At 22.9% G+C, this 17,411-nt stretch overlaps 1 protein-coding gene across 2 annotated transcripts in view; it reads left to right on the plus strand.

Moving 5' to 3' along the window:
- Positions 1 to 17,411, plus strand: part of LOC112602259 (sodium/potassium/calcium exchanger 5-like) — a 33,216-nt gene that overhangs the window by 9,253 nt on the left and 6,552 nt on the right. For both annotated transcript variants that reach the window (XM_025350236.1, XM_025350237.1), the window contains exons 2-3: positions 9,023 to 9,244; positions 11,285 to 11,689. In XM_025350236.1, the coding sequence (XP_025206021.1) occupies positions 9,023 to 9,244; positions 11,285 to 11,689 (627 nt within the window). The remainder of the gene's footprint in view (positions 1 to 9,022; positions 9,245 to 11,284; positions 11,690 to 17,411) is intronic.

Raw genomic sequence — 17,411 nt, forward strand, 5'->3', positions numbered from 1 at the left:
TATTAATACATCATACCATGTACTCAGCAATATTACTCATAAAAACGTTGCATTTTCAACTTGAATATAAGTATTAATATGGTAAATATGTTAGTTAAGTATTTAAATAAACATTAATGATTTAAATAATCAAATTTTTTGTTTATTTAAAAAAATCATACTAGGATCATAAAAAGAATAATTAAGAATTGAACAAAGTGTTTAAATTCATTTTTATCTAAAATTTAAAGCAATTACTTGATTTAAGTCTACTGTCTATATCTTATTAGATCAGACTACTTTTTATGAATTTAATATATTTATGTATATCTTTATCATAGAAAATTACAATCTACACAACATTTGAAAATATTTATTTAATCTATAAAAATTAGAGAGAGAGTGGAGGAGAGAAAGAGATGATATAAAACGTGAAAATGTGTGGATAAAATGCTCATAATCTCACTTTTTCAAACTTTCATACAATATTTAGTTCATTTAAAAAATAATATTTTGTTTTACATTTTTCCTAAAACAATTTTATTTTTATTATAACAATTTTTTTTTTTTTGTCTGAAAAATACTTTTTCTAGTAGAAAAAATACTCCGATCGTCAATATTGAGGGAGGTAAAAAGTTTATTTTGTAATTTGGGGGGGAGGGTTTAGTAAATATTTTCAAGAACTTTTTAAAACTGTAAGAAAAACCAAAATAAAATTAGTAAAACTATGTTTTAAAATGGTAATATTATTATTAACTAGTGGGTTTTAATTTAGAGTTACCAAATTATTATTACTCAAAAACAGAAAATACTCTCAGATTTTCTTAATATTAATTGTCTATTAATATTATTTGAATTTTATTCAAAAATATATACTAATTCAGAGGCGGCCAAACAGTCGATCGCAAACGATATTAAAGTCGATTGTGTTAGAATTTATTTTTAGGCTACGCACACAAAAATTATTATGGTGGTATAGTAACTTAATAATAATAAAAACTATTTTATCGAAATCGATCTTCAAAGGTGAAGTATATTTTTAGTAGATCGCGGCCGAAAAAAATTTGGCCGTTCCTGTACTAATTCATTGTTATATTATTTTTTATTCTAAAAATCAATAAAATATCTATAGACTATAACGTTTTTCAAGTAACTAAGCTTATACGTATTATAATGTCATATATTATTCTGCTTTCAATTATCATCGTTGTTATTATTATTATTTTTTTTTTTTTATCAAATATTGCATTTGTGTACTTTTGTAATTATTCATTTGTAACTTTTTAAATCTAATACTATTATTACCATCTTCGAATATTGATATGTATAATACAGTGAAACTTATATTTGCCGATTTTCCTACCGGCCGTGGTAACAGAAATGCATTAAGTGACCCTCCTCTGTTTCATTATCATTTTAAACAACTCAATTATTACTATATAGGTATGTAGGTGCGTACAATAATACACAAAAACAATGAACAGACAATTTATTTTTTAAGTTTCAAGATTGTGGTGGGCACACTAAAAACATATAATATACTTTTCATTTACGGAAACTAGAGCCATTATTACAAGGACGACATAATAATATAATATACAACTTGCAAAAGTGACTAATTTATACTATTCTGGAACAAATTACGCGTCTTCGCGAGTGTGGCTTATTTGTGCTAATTTTTTCGTATTGTCATTTTTGAATAATGTCACCACTGGGACATGTTAATAACAATTATGTAATGTTTTACCGACAAATAAATGACATTGTGTAAGTTTTCAATGGAAGCTACAATTAAAAATTAAAATAGAGTGATTTTTTAAATTTCATGGTACGTAAATATTCGCATAGAAAAAGCTATAAACGTTTTTTTTTTTTTAATACAAATACACCTAAGTTTAAAATCTTATTTGAATGCATTACCTAAAAATCTATAATCTTCAAGTGTTCGTAGAAATATCAATAGTACCTATTACATAATATATATTATTATTATAGTCTCTTTATTCAATACTTTTTTCTTCATTCATAATTGTTAATGTTTTTAAGTAAAAACTAGAATAGCATTATTAACACTTATCATTTTATATAAAAAAATATTGACTTTATTTCTAATAAAAAAACTTAAAGATAGGTACTATATTTTATCAAACAAGTTTTCAATAAATTTTAAAATGTGAAAATAATAATAATCTAGATGTTTATATCATATAATAATTATCAGAGACCATATTATTTTAAAGTACTTTATCCCTGTACTTAAATACAAATATGACAGATCAAAAGAATATTTTTAAACTCTTAAAAATACAGAATTTCTTAAAATTCATATATTTGTGTTAACTATAGGGTGGAGCAATATGTTGTTAATTATTTTTAAATGATTTATAATACTAGATATTATGATGAAATTGATTTTACGTCATTGGTACACGCTTCAATGATTTTATAATATTACTAAAGAAATATTCGAGATGTCTTATGACTTGTAATAAATATAATAATGTAAAAATGTAGCTATATGTTACAGTTTTAATCTGTATATTATGTTATTAAATTTGGAAAGCTTTTAATCTTTAATTTTTAATTTTTAATATAAGTTGGAACCACGCTGGCTTTCATGTATATTCGTTTATTTTGTAAAACGTTTTTATATAGGATTAGACTAGAAAATTTCATAAATTTATCCTACATAATATTCAGCTTTAAATTTGTTTCGTAAAATTTTTAATTTTCTCCAATGAATACTTGTTATAATTTAAACAATCATCTTTATTTTTATCACATAAATTAAATTTTTGTTTTTTATAAGAAATGCATTATATTTTAAAAATATATTAATTTTTATAATAAAATCTTAAAATTATTACTAAATAAGTATACAAGCACTCATTATTAATTAATAACTGTTCTAACTTTATTGTAATTGAAAATTAATATTTAAGTACAACTGAAATAATTACTTAAATAACAACATTAAATAATTTCATGCATATATTAATCAATTATATAGCCTATAACTTAATGAATTACATTAACGGTATTATTTTGACAATTAAAATCACTTTCAATAAAATCACTAATTGTTTAATTTATTTTATAGTTTTTAAACTAGTACTATTAAGAGTTTTCATTATTTACTGCAGGTATACAATATAGGTACATATATTATAGTAAATAATAAATATCATGTATATTAATTATTATTAAACTTTTATTTTATTTAATTATGAGCCTTTCTCATACAAGTTGTTCTACTTTATTTATATCAATTATATCATATGACCAATTGCGTATTTCATTGCCATAATTAGTTATCTTAATTACATGATTGTAGTTTACGAATATTATGATGATTTTTTTTTTTTTTTTTTTACTTACTGTTTCAATGGTTTAAGTAAGTAAGTATATTTAAGTAAAATATTCAATAGTCATAGTAACAGTATAAAAGAAAAACAATTTCAAAATACATTTAATATCAATGTTACTAAAAAAAGAACAATGTAGTAGAAATAATTTTCTTGTTTTCAAATTGTATCAATTTATTTTCATGATAATCTTAAGCTAGAATGAATTGGTTGAAAATTGTTTATTTTAAGTCTATAAGTTATATTGGATACTGAAAAGTATATTAAGTTACATTAAGCTTTATTGCCGCATTGAATGAATACACCTATACTTATGACTACAATACTGTTATATTATTGTCTTAAACATGGACTGGAGATATAAACTATAAAATAAAATACACTTACGCTTTACTAAAATAAAAGTATAAAACTCTAACCAATTTATTTTTAAAAAACACAATGAAATTTTTAGTCATCGCTTATCATTATCAATACTATATAAAAATGGTCTAACATTTTTGTATTTAGTTCAATACCATTACCTATTAAATATAATATGTACAATATATAGATTTAATGATAATGAAATCTTTTTTACAATTAATAATGAAATAGTTAGGTTCTTAGAAATATTTATTATGTATTGGTACAATAAATACTATAATATATAATTGAAATAATTAGAATCACACTATTTATATATATGAGACTATGATAGTATAAATAATTTACTTAGTTTAGATTACGGGTTTATATTTATCGTTATCAATAAAAATTAGTACCTATTACTAGTATAGAAGAATAAGAAAATCTTAAAATTTTAAAACTATTAATATGAAAAAATAATTTAAAATCTTACTTCAAGTACATATTATGTACCATTCATATCAAACTAGAGTTTACACAAGTAACTTTAAAAGCCGTTGAAAATCTTTATTAATAATTACAATAATTTATCATTGTTGTATGTAACTAATTAATTTCTTGTTCCGCTAACAATTTACGTATCTACAGATAATCATTATTCATTATTATTATTCTATTCTATCATGAATCATTTTGTAATAGTATTAACACGTAGTAAAATATATACACCACTACACTACGATTTATAAACTTACTACTCCTATATAAATATTTAAGAATCATTGACCCAACTAGTTTTTTTATAATTTTATAGAATGGTCATTATTAAAGTATGAATGTTCAGTATTATATTTAATGTTTATATAAATATAATGGTACTAATGTGTTTTTCATTCATAAAATTCATATTTTTTTTAATTAATTGAGCTGTTATAATATTATATTGAGTACCTAATACCTATTTTACTACCAATTAAATAGTATGTGCATTTATTTTGTAAGTGCACTTTTATTATTACGTTGAGAACGTAATATAATCAATATTATAAAATAATATTATTTCACATATATCGATATGAGTAGTAAAACCAAACAGATGTGTAGCTTAGTACGAAACTTTAATTTAATAATAACTCATTGTTACCATCTCACAAAAGAACTACTAATCCAAAATTTATGATCGAAACCTCTGAAACTTATAATTTAACAAACAAAAATCAATTCAAAATTCAAGCTCATTTTTTGCCCGACCAATCTTATCAAATATTTCTTCACGTTACTGCAAAATCAAAAAAAACAACACAAACACACAAAATAATAAAACTATTTCCCAAATCCTTTATAACCACAAGAGACTTCAACAGCCACCAATTTAGATAGAGGTCAGATTAAACACACATTAGAAGCAAAGAGATAGAAAATATTTTAGAAAATGGCAATCTAATTTTACTTAATTATTTCCTAATCTATAAATCTATCAAATAATAGTTTTTTCCAATAATGACTTACATTTTGTAAACTCTGTCTTACCAAAAACTCAATTTAATGGTTCTATTCAAAATTATCAGCATTGATCACTTTCATATTATTGTATATTTTACACTTCAATATAATGACAGAAATATTTGTGAAGTACAGAGAAAAATAGAATTTCAAAAACTCAAACTGAACACTTTTTAAAGAACCTTTTTGAAATTTAAATAACCCACATAAAGTAATTATTAACAAATTATTAACAACAGAGCTTTATACAATCAAAACAATTTAAAGAAAAATTCGAAAGGTACCTAATAAAATCAAGCAAAAAACTGTCATTGGAAAACACCAAAAATATAAATAAAAACATCAATAAAAAAAGTAATTTGGAATAAAATACAACTATTTTTTTTACACTTTATTTTGTTTTCGTGTCTAAATCTTAATGATTCTGCCCAAAAATGTATTCAATATTAAAAATTATTATTTTAATAAAAATAATAATATACTGTCCATAAATGTTTTTAATATTGTATTATCTTACTTCAAAATATTAATAATAATCATAAAAAAATAATAATTAATTAAAATTTACTAAACGATTTCGTTTCTCGATAAATATAAAAATCTTTACAATAATTTTATTGATTAAATTTCCTTGAATGTGGGCGTAAGGGCCACGAGGACGCTTCTGTATAATTTATAAATATGATATCATTACTTAAAACATATTATGTTAAGTAGATATATAATATTATTAAAATATTACATATTTACTTTTATAAAGTTCAGTATATAATTAACAATATAATAAATAATACATTTAAACATGATTCTTTTATTTAATTTATTTTATATAATATTATAATCTGAGATATGACGAAATCAATTTTAAATCAAAGAATGCAAATCAATATCAATAATAATTAGTAAATAATGTATATCTTTTTAATACATGCATAGGTTTAATGTATATTATATTATGACAAATAATATATCTAGTTTTATAAGACAACTTTTACGATGATGAAATTGCTCTTCATTGGTCAATAACAAAAATAAAACCATATTACTTTTAATTTTATGTAGTTTATTTTATAATTGGAAGTCGACGAAATTAATATTTTACAAAAAAAATTGAATAATAATCACAATTTTTTTCTTTAAATTAAATCTTTAATCATAAAAATATTTCATAGTTCTCTTTGAATATAATAGTTATAATATCAAAAACCTAGTTTAATAATAAAGTAATATATGTATTATCTTTCATTACAAAACATTTAAATTCCATATTTCTATAGTAAAACAATCAAATAATTTTGAAAATGAAAATAGTTGATAATATTGACTTATTTTAAAAATTAAGATATTAAGTTGCCAAAAAAAAAAAAAAATAAAAAAATAAATATTTAATGTGAATTTTAATATTTGCCTATTCATGAATTTATCAATAATACTTTACTTATTGCTCTATATTCTATTTAACAGTATATACTTATTAGTTTCATTATTTTTTAAGATGACCTCCACTAAGTAGTAATCCATCACCTGAAGTCTTTAAAATCTATCATTACAACTTATTATATTATTTAATGACTTCTCTGTCTAAAATACATTGAATTATTCTACCCAACAGAAAATTATATCAGTCATAGATATAGGCACACTTTACAATATGTATTCAGTAAGATTAATTATTATTATAATAAATATGCAATTTAGGTAGATACCTACCTACAATCGTTGTTGGTAAATATTTTCGACCATTTGAAATGAATACAACACACTTGATATTATAATAATATATAATTATGCATTAATGTTACAAATAAACTTGAAGTCGGATATTATTGTCATGCTTATGACCTTTAAAAATATATATCGGTCTACGTATAGTATATGATTTAAATACTGGGTGATTCGTTAAAGTGTAAACACTAAATAATCATTATCTTGAAAAATAAAATGTTTATACAATTTGAAGTTTTTTTTTAAAACAAAATTTAATTATTTACTTCAATACATCTTTATTGCCTGTATTAGGTACTTAATTTTTTTGAATGAAATTACATATTTCGATTATTCATATTCTAGGATACAATATTGTTTCGAGAATTTTGATGTATAAAAATTTAAACCCAAATAAAAAATATTTAGTAAGTTAAAACTTATAGGTATTTTAAGTTTATGTGTTACTATTACTCCATTTAACTAAGCTTTAAATAATTACAATAGTTAATAGGTTATAACAAATAACTTAATTTCAAAATACAACTTTATTACATTACTTTATACAATATAATTGTTTGCATATGAATTTAAAGTTATTGTAATAAATTAATCATAATAATAATAAACCAACATTTTAACATTATTATTTATTAGTGTTGAACATTACCTTTTAAATTTTAAAGAAATAAAAACTTATAGGTACATATAGGTATATAATACAATTGGACATTTTTATGCATTATATATATAACACACTTAATGCATTTTATTATTGTATACTTATGTTCTCCTTATTCTTTTTATTTTTTTTAAGCTAAATTAAATTAACTGCATAATATTATATTTGTATTTAATATGTGTGCGTGAGTGTACCTATTTCAATTTTATATTCTAAAATATAAAGTTTGGTATCAATTTGATGGTTTACACTGTATAAACTCTATTACTGTATTGAACTTGAGGTATTTTGATTTTTAATTGTGTTAATAATGTGAGTACGTTACGTTATTTTAACAATTTGCGAATATTGATTGAAGGTTGTCGTGTTGCTTTAAAGATTTATATTTTATATCATATGAATAAGCGTTTTTAATTATGATAATTTACACAGATTCGTTTGTCATAATATGTAATAGGTATAATCGTTTAAAAAAAACTTGTTTTTTACACTACTTAACCTGATTTTTAATATGAATATAGGTGGATAGATTTTAGTACTGAGTTTACCGTCAAATCAATAATCAATTATCCTTATCTATTTGTTGATATTAACACATCGATGCAGGGTCATTAATAATTACTATGTTTATATTACAGACAGTTTTAGGTATAATTAGTTAATATCGTTATAAAATAAAGGTTATCTCATACTTGTATTCTATACAAGACATAAGTTTGTTTTTTTTAAAGAATTTTATGGCTTAAGTCTTAAAAGTGTACAGAAAAATTTTAAAACCATCACTAAATCATAAAAAATTGATTTCATAATCTAATTTTATTTTTCCTCCTCTTATTAATTATTACTTCTAATATTACTAATATTGATTATAAATATGAGTATATTCATAAAAATTTACAAAGAAAAGTTCAAATTTCAACATTAATGACAATGTAAAGGCTTTCAATTGTAAATTAAGTCTTTGAAAAAAAAAATAAGAAAATAAACAATTAACGCGTGTCATATAAAAACCAATATTAACCAACTTTCTACATCAAATGTTTAAACAATCGACGTAGAAAAAACATAAATCTCCTATTAAATTCAAGTTAACTGAAATTCATTCTTTAGTGTAGCCTTAACCAATAAAATTTCTTCGGGCATAAACAATTTGATAGCAGAAAAGTATTGCCAGATATCGCCAATATGGCGCCAAAATAAATAAAATGATAAAAAATAATTTGTAATTTGAGCAATTATTATCTATAATATTTATAAATATTATTAAGTTACTATTTTTTTTCTTTACAACCCACGTAAGACTTCTATACAAATATTTTGGTCTATTTATACTTAGACGAAACTAATACATAAGCGAAATAATATATACAAATATGGGAATATAACGAGGAAATAACATACGTTTTATTTATAGTCAAATCGTAATTTTTGTTTTCAATAGGAAACGATACAAGTGGCAGCACAGAGTTCAGTAATAGCAGTACTATCACATGTGAAAATGTCAGTCGTTCCATTGATGACTTTCCTCCAGACTTCTTCACTGACGACCAAAGACGTCACGGCGCTGTTATCTTTCATTTCGTGGTGGCTTTTTATGGATTCGTTTTCATAGCATTTGTGTGCAATGATTATTTCCTACCATCGGTGTTTTGCATATGTTTAGGTATGTTATATTTGTCGAAAAAATATTTATTAATATGAAACATAATAGTTTTCATTAAATTACCAGTAGATATTTCATTTTCATAAATTATAATAATATCTATGTAGTATTAGATAGATATATTATTATTATTATTATTATTATTATTTTTGATTCAATCCCGATTTACTGTAGAATGGTGAGAATTCTAGATAAAGTCATAGTATTAATAGCAATAATATATTTTTTTTTAAATATTCATTTTTTATTTAAAAAAATATTAATATACGTAAAAGTTTTAAATCAAAAACGAAAAATATTTTAAATAACAACAAAATAACTATAATAATTGTTATTTGTTTAAATATTAAACTTCCAAATTTGATCTTCACAATAGCCTTATCAAAATAATTTTAAAAAAAGGTAGGTACCACTCTACTGTACATTAAGTGCTAAATAGGTCACTATTATGGGTGTATTAAATTTAAACTCAATAATATAATATACGAAAGACTATTTTGAGCGGAGACGGTCTGTTGGTCTATAACACAAAGTATGTTTGGTGATAATATGATTTTTTTGATATAACTATCACATTCATTTATTTTACTTTTAGTTTTATGGTAGATTGATTTAATTTTTTTTTTTAATACATTATATTATTATATGATTAATATTTAATAATTATAATAATATATATTTTTAATACTAAAATTTTGTTCTTTGTTGTTTTTCAAAAATTAATATATACCGTAACTTAGTATATTTCTGAATAATTAGATCTCTATTTTTTACACATGACATAATTGGATTCCAATTTCACATTGCATTTTGTTTACTATTTTTATTTTGTAATTTTTTAGATTTTACGATTTACATATTATACGATTTTTATTTATTATAAAGCTTGAATATGTATTTCATTTCTTATACATTATTCTCATAGAAATTAAAAAAAAAAACATTATTACAAGTAATGCGTTAGGTTTTTTTTTTCATTCACAAAACTACAACAATTTAAAATTTATGTGATAATTTTTAATTTTTTTAATTTTTAATTTTCCATAGGGTTGGATAAATGCACATCACACATAATTAAAATAATCTACTCTATAAAGATGCTTTTGAAGTCATTAATTAAATTTAAGAAAAGTCTCACCAAAACATTTATATTAAATTCGTATACAATTAACATGTAATAGGTAAAATAGTATTAAATTAACTCCGTTACTTTGTATAATATGTTAAATAACACTTATTAACTATATACCTACCTACTCATTATGCAATAAGAATTACCAGGTAATATACATATATATTTCACTCCCACTATTTATATTTGTAGTTCTTCGTGATTAACTATTAGTTAATAGGTCTATATAGTATTGTTATCTAATATATAATATCTAATGTCTGGATTTTCATCGTAGGTTACTATTTAAGTCACAATGTTTTAAATTTTGAACTCTATTCTATATCATGTATATTTATGTATTTATGTTTGAGATTAATTTAAGTATAAATTCAATCTATCCATAGATGCATATTTTTCACATATCCGATTGAGTAAAATTTAAAAATGTTTCTTCGTAAATATTTACTTATAGTATAATATAGCGGCTGTCGGTTTTTTTAAAATATATATTTGAAATAAGCAATTGACAATAATTTCATTTTTAAGTACCTAAACCTAACTAATGAGTGATGCGTATAAGTGTAATAAATATTAATATCAGACCGATTCGAATTTTATTATTTAATTGTAGTTGATAAACAATTATTAGGTGACGTATTATTTTTGCACTAAGTAAACTTATTTATGTTAATAAATATTTAATTATCTATTAATGCTTACAGAATATCAAAGATATATAATAATTTAACAACGATAGGCACGTACAAAATTTCGTCGCATTTAAAGCGGTTTCTAAAATAAAATTCTGTTGAGGTCCTCGCATCGTCAACAAGATTTCAACAACAACCGCTTCTCGTGTGTTCGATTAGTCGATGGCCAACGATTTTCTTAATACATTATTCTGTTTCTGCATGCGTTTTCCACAGACTTGGGCATCTCACCAGACGTGGCGGGAGCAACGTTCATGGCAACAGCCACATGCGCACCGGAACTTTTTGTCAGCGTCATCGGAACGTTTCTGACAGAGTCTGATCTCGGGGTAGGTACAGTGGTTGGCAGCGCCATATACAACACATTGGGCGTGTCGGCGTGTGCCGGACTTGCAGCCAAAAAAGCCATCAATTTGGAAAAGTGGCCGCTGCTCCGGGATAGTGGTGTGTACTTGGTATCCATCGTAGCGTTGGCCATCATCGTAGTCGACGACGTGGTCATGTGGTACGAGGCACTATTTCTGCTGTTTATGTACTTTGGGTACTTCTTACTGATGTTCACGCAAGGAAAGCTCAAGACAGCTGCCAAAAAGTTGAAAAACAAAAACTCGTTCCGGTCGTGTAAGTAATCGCCATTTTTCTGCAACGGTCATACTTTCCATATTAAACATAAACATGATATAATATAGATACAGGACAATTCGCAAATACCACCTATTCCTGTTTTATCCTTAAATTGTTTAAATTTAAATTTTCGAAACTTAAAATATTTGTATCTATTCTATACTTTAAAATATTTTCACGGTATGTTTAAAAATTATTGTGCCAACTACTTTTTTGTAAAGAAAACCCGTCTTTTTTACTACAAATTTAAATTTTTAATAAATTATTTATCTGAAAATGTACTTGTAAATTAATTATAATGTAAAATATCGTGAAATTGAGATTCAAATAAGCAATAATAACTTTCTTGAATTATTCTATTTTGAGCACAATAATAATTTCTTAATAAACTCTTATGAAGTATAATGTTCAAAACCTTTAGTTATACACTTAAAACTATATATAAAACATAAAAAAAAATTAACTAATAAAAATTTAAACAAATACTTCTATTTGAGGATAAAATGGGAATAGATATGCTTTAAAATTAAAATGCTTGGATATACTTATAAACATTAAACTTCCATTGCCACTATATCACCTATCCTCATTATAACGCAATATTAAATAATAATTTAATAAAATATACAAAACGATTATGGAATGCTAATTTTATTATTTTATAAAATATTTACTTTTCTAAATTTTTTTCTAATACAAATAAATAAAATATTTATAAGTAATAAATATATACAATTGCTTTTGCAGTAAATTTAAATTCTTAAAAATAAAAATGAATCTTATTATAATATTCAAAATATGTACAATATATTTTAAAAATAAATAAATGATAGTGAGTACTTATTGTTAAAATTATCATTAAATCATCTTGTGTGCGTAAATATACTAAATAAGCGTATTTAACATGAAGCTTGCCATAGTAACAAGTATCACAGACTAACTTCATATTTATATGCTCACAACAATAACAATATTATATGTATCATGAACACTTACCACTTGGTAATTGATATTTGGCTCACAACGTCTTACTTCACCACATTCAATAAATTATTGTATTTGTAAAATTGTCTCAAGTTAAAACTAATAGCAGCACTTTTTGATAATTTATAAGTCAGAAATTTGTTTAACTACCTAAACGTCCTAAACTGACATCAAATGATCTATAAACATTTAATTTAAATAATTTATCCAGACTTAAAACCACATGCATTATCTTCTTAGTTATTTTAAAGGCTTTATTCTATCATTAATTTTTTTATAATTCCATTAATTCATATCGAAAATTCTGAAACTTTTTATTGCATCTAACAATTTTAATAATTTCTCCTCAAACTTGGTCTTTCTCTCCTTTTGCAACTATTAAAGTTTTTTTCTTTTGTATTGGATATTATAAATGGTTATATCATTTTAAATGCCCTATCAGCTTTCAGATAATTTTTGCGTTGATCATATTCCCATTACTTTTGTTTTGTTACATAAATACTTATATTTTAGTATTCATTTTATCTCTAATTTCACAATTATGAAAGACGTCGAACATAATTTTTGGTTAAGTTTTATCTAACATTAATTAACAGAAAAAAAAATGTATAACCAAAAAACGTAAAATATAATATTGTATACAGCTGAAGAACAAAGTTATTCAAAATACAATAAGTTGACATTTGAATAAAATATATATGTATATAGAAAAAAAATTGACCATGAAATGTTATTATTAGATAGATATTTTTAATGATGAATATACCTATTTCAATAACTTTTATAAGAACAATAGGCATAAAAATGAATATCTATCCGACATAAAATTATCCTAAAATAAATTATTTAAAAAAAAGTACCTACTTAGGTAAATGTAGTATTGATAAATTAACACCTCCTAAATGTCATTCAATTTACTTTAATTTTTAATTACCAATATATATTTATTATAGATTTATAAGTTATTTTAATAATTATTATTGGATTGACGTAATATACTACGCACATATGCTATCCATTCCTGCAAAGTAATCCGTATTGATGTTGATGGTTTTAATAATATATTAATAAATACAAGACAATAATTAAAAGCAATGTGTGTATTGCTTAAAAATATATAAGATCTGAATTATTGTGTTTTTATAGATGTTTACTATACTGTAAACAGTATACGTATACACAATATCAAAATATTGTTATAACTGTTATAAGGGTCAATAACATGAATTTGCGATCATAGGATAGACGGTCCTAAAGTACTAAATTATAGGTACCCATCTACCTACACGCTACCTACTTTATATAATAGCATACTATAGCCTATAGGCTATTCTGCTATAGATATATAAAAGAGCATTTAATTTGATAGAAACGCGAATTTTTTGGCAATCGTTATGTTATATTACTATTAGTATTATAAATTATAATTTATAATAAGTTATTATAACTTATAACCGTCGGCGACGACGCCGACGATTAGAGAGTTTCGAGCACAGTTCACCACAGTAGTTACTGCCACTGGTAGGCAGATTTCTAGATAACCTTGAGAGGCCTAAGAGCTATAGTCAATCAATATACTTGTACATTATTATACAGAGTGATTTACTAAGTATACTCACCCCAAATATAGTTATTCAAAATCTGATTTTCAGAATTTGTAAATATACCTACTTATATATATTTTCAAATTCTTGAAATTTTTTTGTTCTATTTAAGAAGTGTCCAATGAGGATACAAATACTAACTTTTGTTTTTCAAATTAAAGTTACTTTTTTTACTGTAAATTATTTAGTAGATAATTTTCCTGAAAATATTAATGCATCAAAATGAAAATTCGAGTAAGTGATTTTTGAGTTATTGAACTTTGTAATCTAAAAATAATAGGTTCACGATAATCGGTTTGAAACAATATTTGAACAGAGATTTGAACATTTTAGTAATTAATATTATACTATTATCATTTAAAATTTGTTAAAATAATTTAAGCATATAATAAATACTAAATTTAATATCACACATCATAACTATTTTATATTTTTATAAAACTATTTCTAAGGACTGTTATCCGTAGTATAACATTTTTATAACTGAAAAACTATTCATTCAAATTTCAAATAAACTACATTAACAATTTCAAAAAAATTATCTCCTAAATAATTGAAATTAAAAATCGGAGATTCTAATTTGAAAAACAAAATTTTTTTCACCACAGGGTATTTCTTAAGTAATATCAAAAATCTCAATAGTTTTAAAACGTGGCTTTTGAGTATATTTAAAAATTTCTAAAGTAAGAATTTGAATTTGTTCATTATTAAAGGAAAAATTGTGGGCGAACATGTTTGATGAATCACCCCGTATATAATATAATAACAAAAAAATAAGGTTATATTTTATACCATCGAAATAACATAAAGTATTAAGCACCTTAATACTTATATATTACAGGTTAGATACGTAGATACATACCTATTATTAATTACGTACTGTACTTACCTATTAACTATTCAGATCTCCGTTCGGTGTTCATTTGTACAATATAATGTGTTGTAGTATAGAATGTAGATATCTACGTAGGTATTACAAAATTATACGCATAATTCGTATCTATATTATACTTAATGTTATTGTAAACTTCGATAAATAAATGAACTAACATAATATGAGATAGGTATTATTTATATATAATATTATATACTTACAATAAATATACCTATACTCATTAGTTATTTAAATATAATTTAACAGTCATTGATTTTTCTTTGTCATGTCTACATAATAATATTTGTTTACAAAAGATTCTTTTGTTCGTACTAGATTGACTTGTATGTAATTATACCTATATTATATATCACTAATCTAGAATAAACGATGGGTTCACTTTTTCAAATCAAAAAAAAAAAATTGTATTTCTTTACAAGAATGTATATAAAAACAGTTTAATGTTTTAAAATACCACGTGGCTACAATAACTGTTTCATACTAAAATACAAATAGTTCGTTATGACGTATATAGTTCTAGTTAACGCACATTAAATGATAAATAAACAACTTCTAATGTAATATTCAACAACTTGAATCAATTATTGATTGTACAAATAGTATATGTTTTCTTAAACATTTTCTCGGAAATAATAAACTAGTTTACATTAGAACATTAGGTGTACGATAATAATTCATAAGACGATGTTATTATGATACAATCTAAATTATGTAGGTATGTGCCATTGAAAATACGTGTCTACCATAAGAAATCATTTGCTATAATATTTATTATTTTTATTATTGTGATTGGGTTTTTTTATAACTAAGCCTATACAAATAGGTAGGTCGATAAATATTTTCACAACAAAGTAAATAAACAATTTATGACCTTGCAAAATGTATTTACATTTTTCTTATTTAAATAAAATATATTAAAATGCATATTATAGGTATAATAATTATAACACGCATATTATACTACATAGATACATTGATTTTTATATATAATATAATAAAATTAGTTTTATTAGGCACCTACTTAATTACCCTATATACCCCTTGTATCTTAATGACTTTTTTTAATTCGATTGAAAAATCAGTTGTTTTAACATATAAGGGTTATAGATGATTGTTATGCATTAAGTTTTAACCGTGATTTTCATTGAATAATTGTGTAAATAAATCGAGTAAAATTTTAAGACTTATTAGCCAATTAAAAAAACTAGATGATTATTCCCAAAGAACAAATATTAGATCTAGTGTACTCGTTTCGCTTCTCTCGCTCCAGCATTAAATAGTGTAGACTATAGACACTAGACATACTTAGGAATCTATTATGATTATCTGTAAATTTAAAATCAATAGTAAATTATTTCATTCAAAAAACTTTTCTAAATAAATTTCAATTAAAACAGCGAAATTATTCATCTTGAGACATCCATAATATTATTATATTTAATAATATTGTTGGTAATTCTTCCTTGTGACAAATTAATTATTATTAGTTGAAGATTAATCTAACATTTTTAATTACACAATTCACTAAAGAATCAATTACAAAAATATAGGAAAATGGTTTCTTCAGAATATAATCTTGACTCGATTGGAAAACAAATAGATTATTTGAAACTCTTGTAGTACTTCTTTAATTTTAAACAGTAGTTATAGAGTAAATTTATTAAAAAAATATAATAATTATAAAAATAAAATACAATCGTAAAACCAGTACAATTTTTATAAAGATCTAAAAATCGTTTTCTTAATTTTTTTTAAATATTATTCGAAGCTATTTTTAATTTTTATTGATAATATATGTTATTTGTTTCCAAAAACAATAGGACTCTGGTATTCAAATCAATTTCTAAAAAATTTAAATAGTTAATAATTTTTATTATAAGTTTACTTTAACAAAAATTGAAAAAGTATAAAACCGATTTCTTTTTTGTCCAATTCAAATGTACATCACATCATGGTTCTTGCAGATATTTTAAATATTAATTTATTTCATATTTATGTTTCATCACATGATTTATATCCTACGGGCTACATTTCGTTTGCAGCAGTCGAAAGTAGTGGACTGTAGTTTGACAATTCCTGAATTCATTATTAGAAATTAGCTTAAAACTTTAAGATAAATAACTGTTTTAGTCAGAAGCTACTCCTTAAGTAATTACTAATTATATTTCCTTTACCTATATAACGGCTATAGCCTATAAGTAATAATGTATTATGTAATATGTACAATGTACTCGTA

The sequence above is a fragment of the Melanaphis sacchari genome, unplaced genomic scaffold (genome assembly GCF_002803265.2).
Source record: "Melanaphis sacchari strain LSU unplaced genomic scaffold, SCAv2.0 Contig85_pilon_pilon, whole genome shotgun sequence".
NCBI classification, from domain to species: domain Eukaryota; kingdom Metazoa; phylum Arthropoda; class Insecta; order Hemiptera; family Aphididae; genus Melanaphis; species Melanaphis sacchari.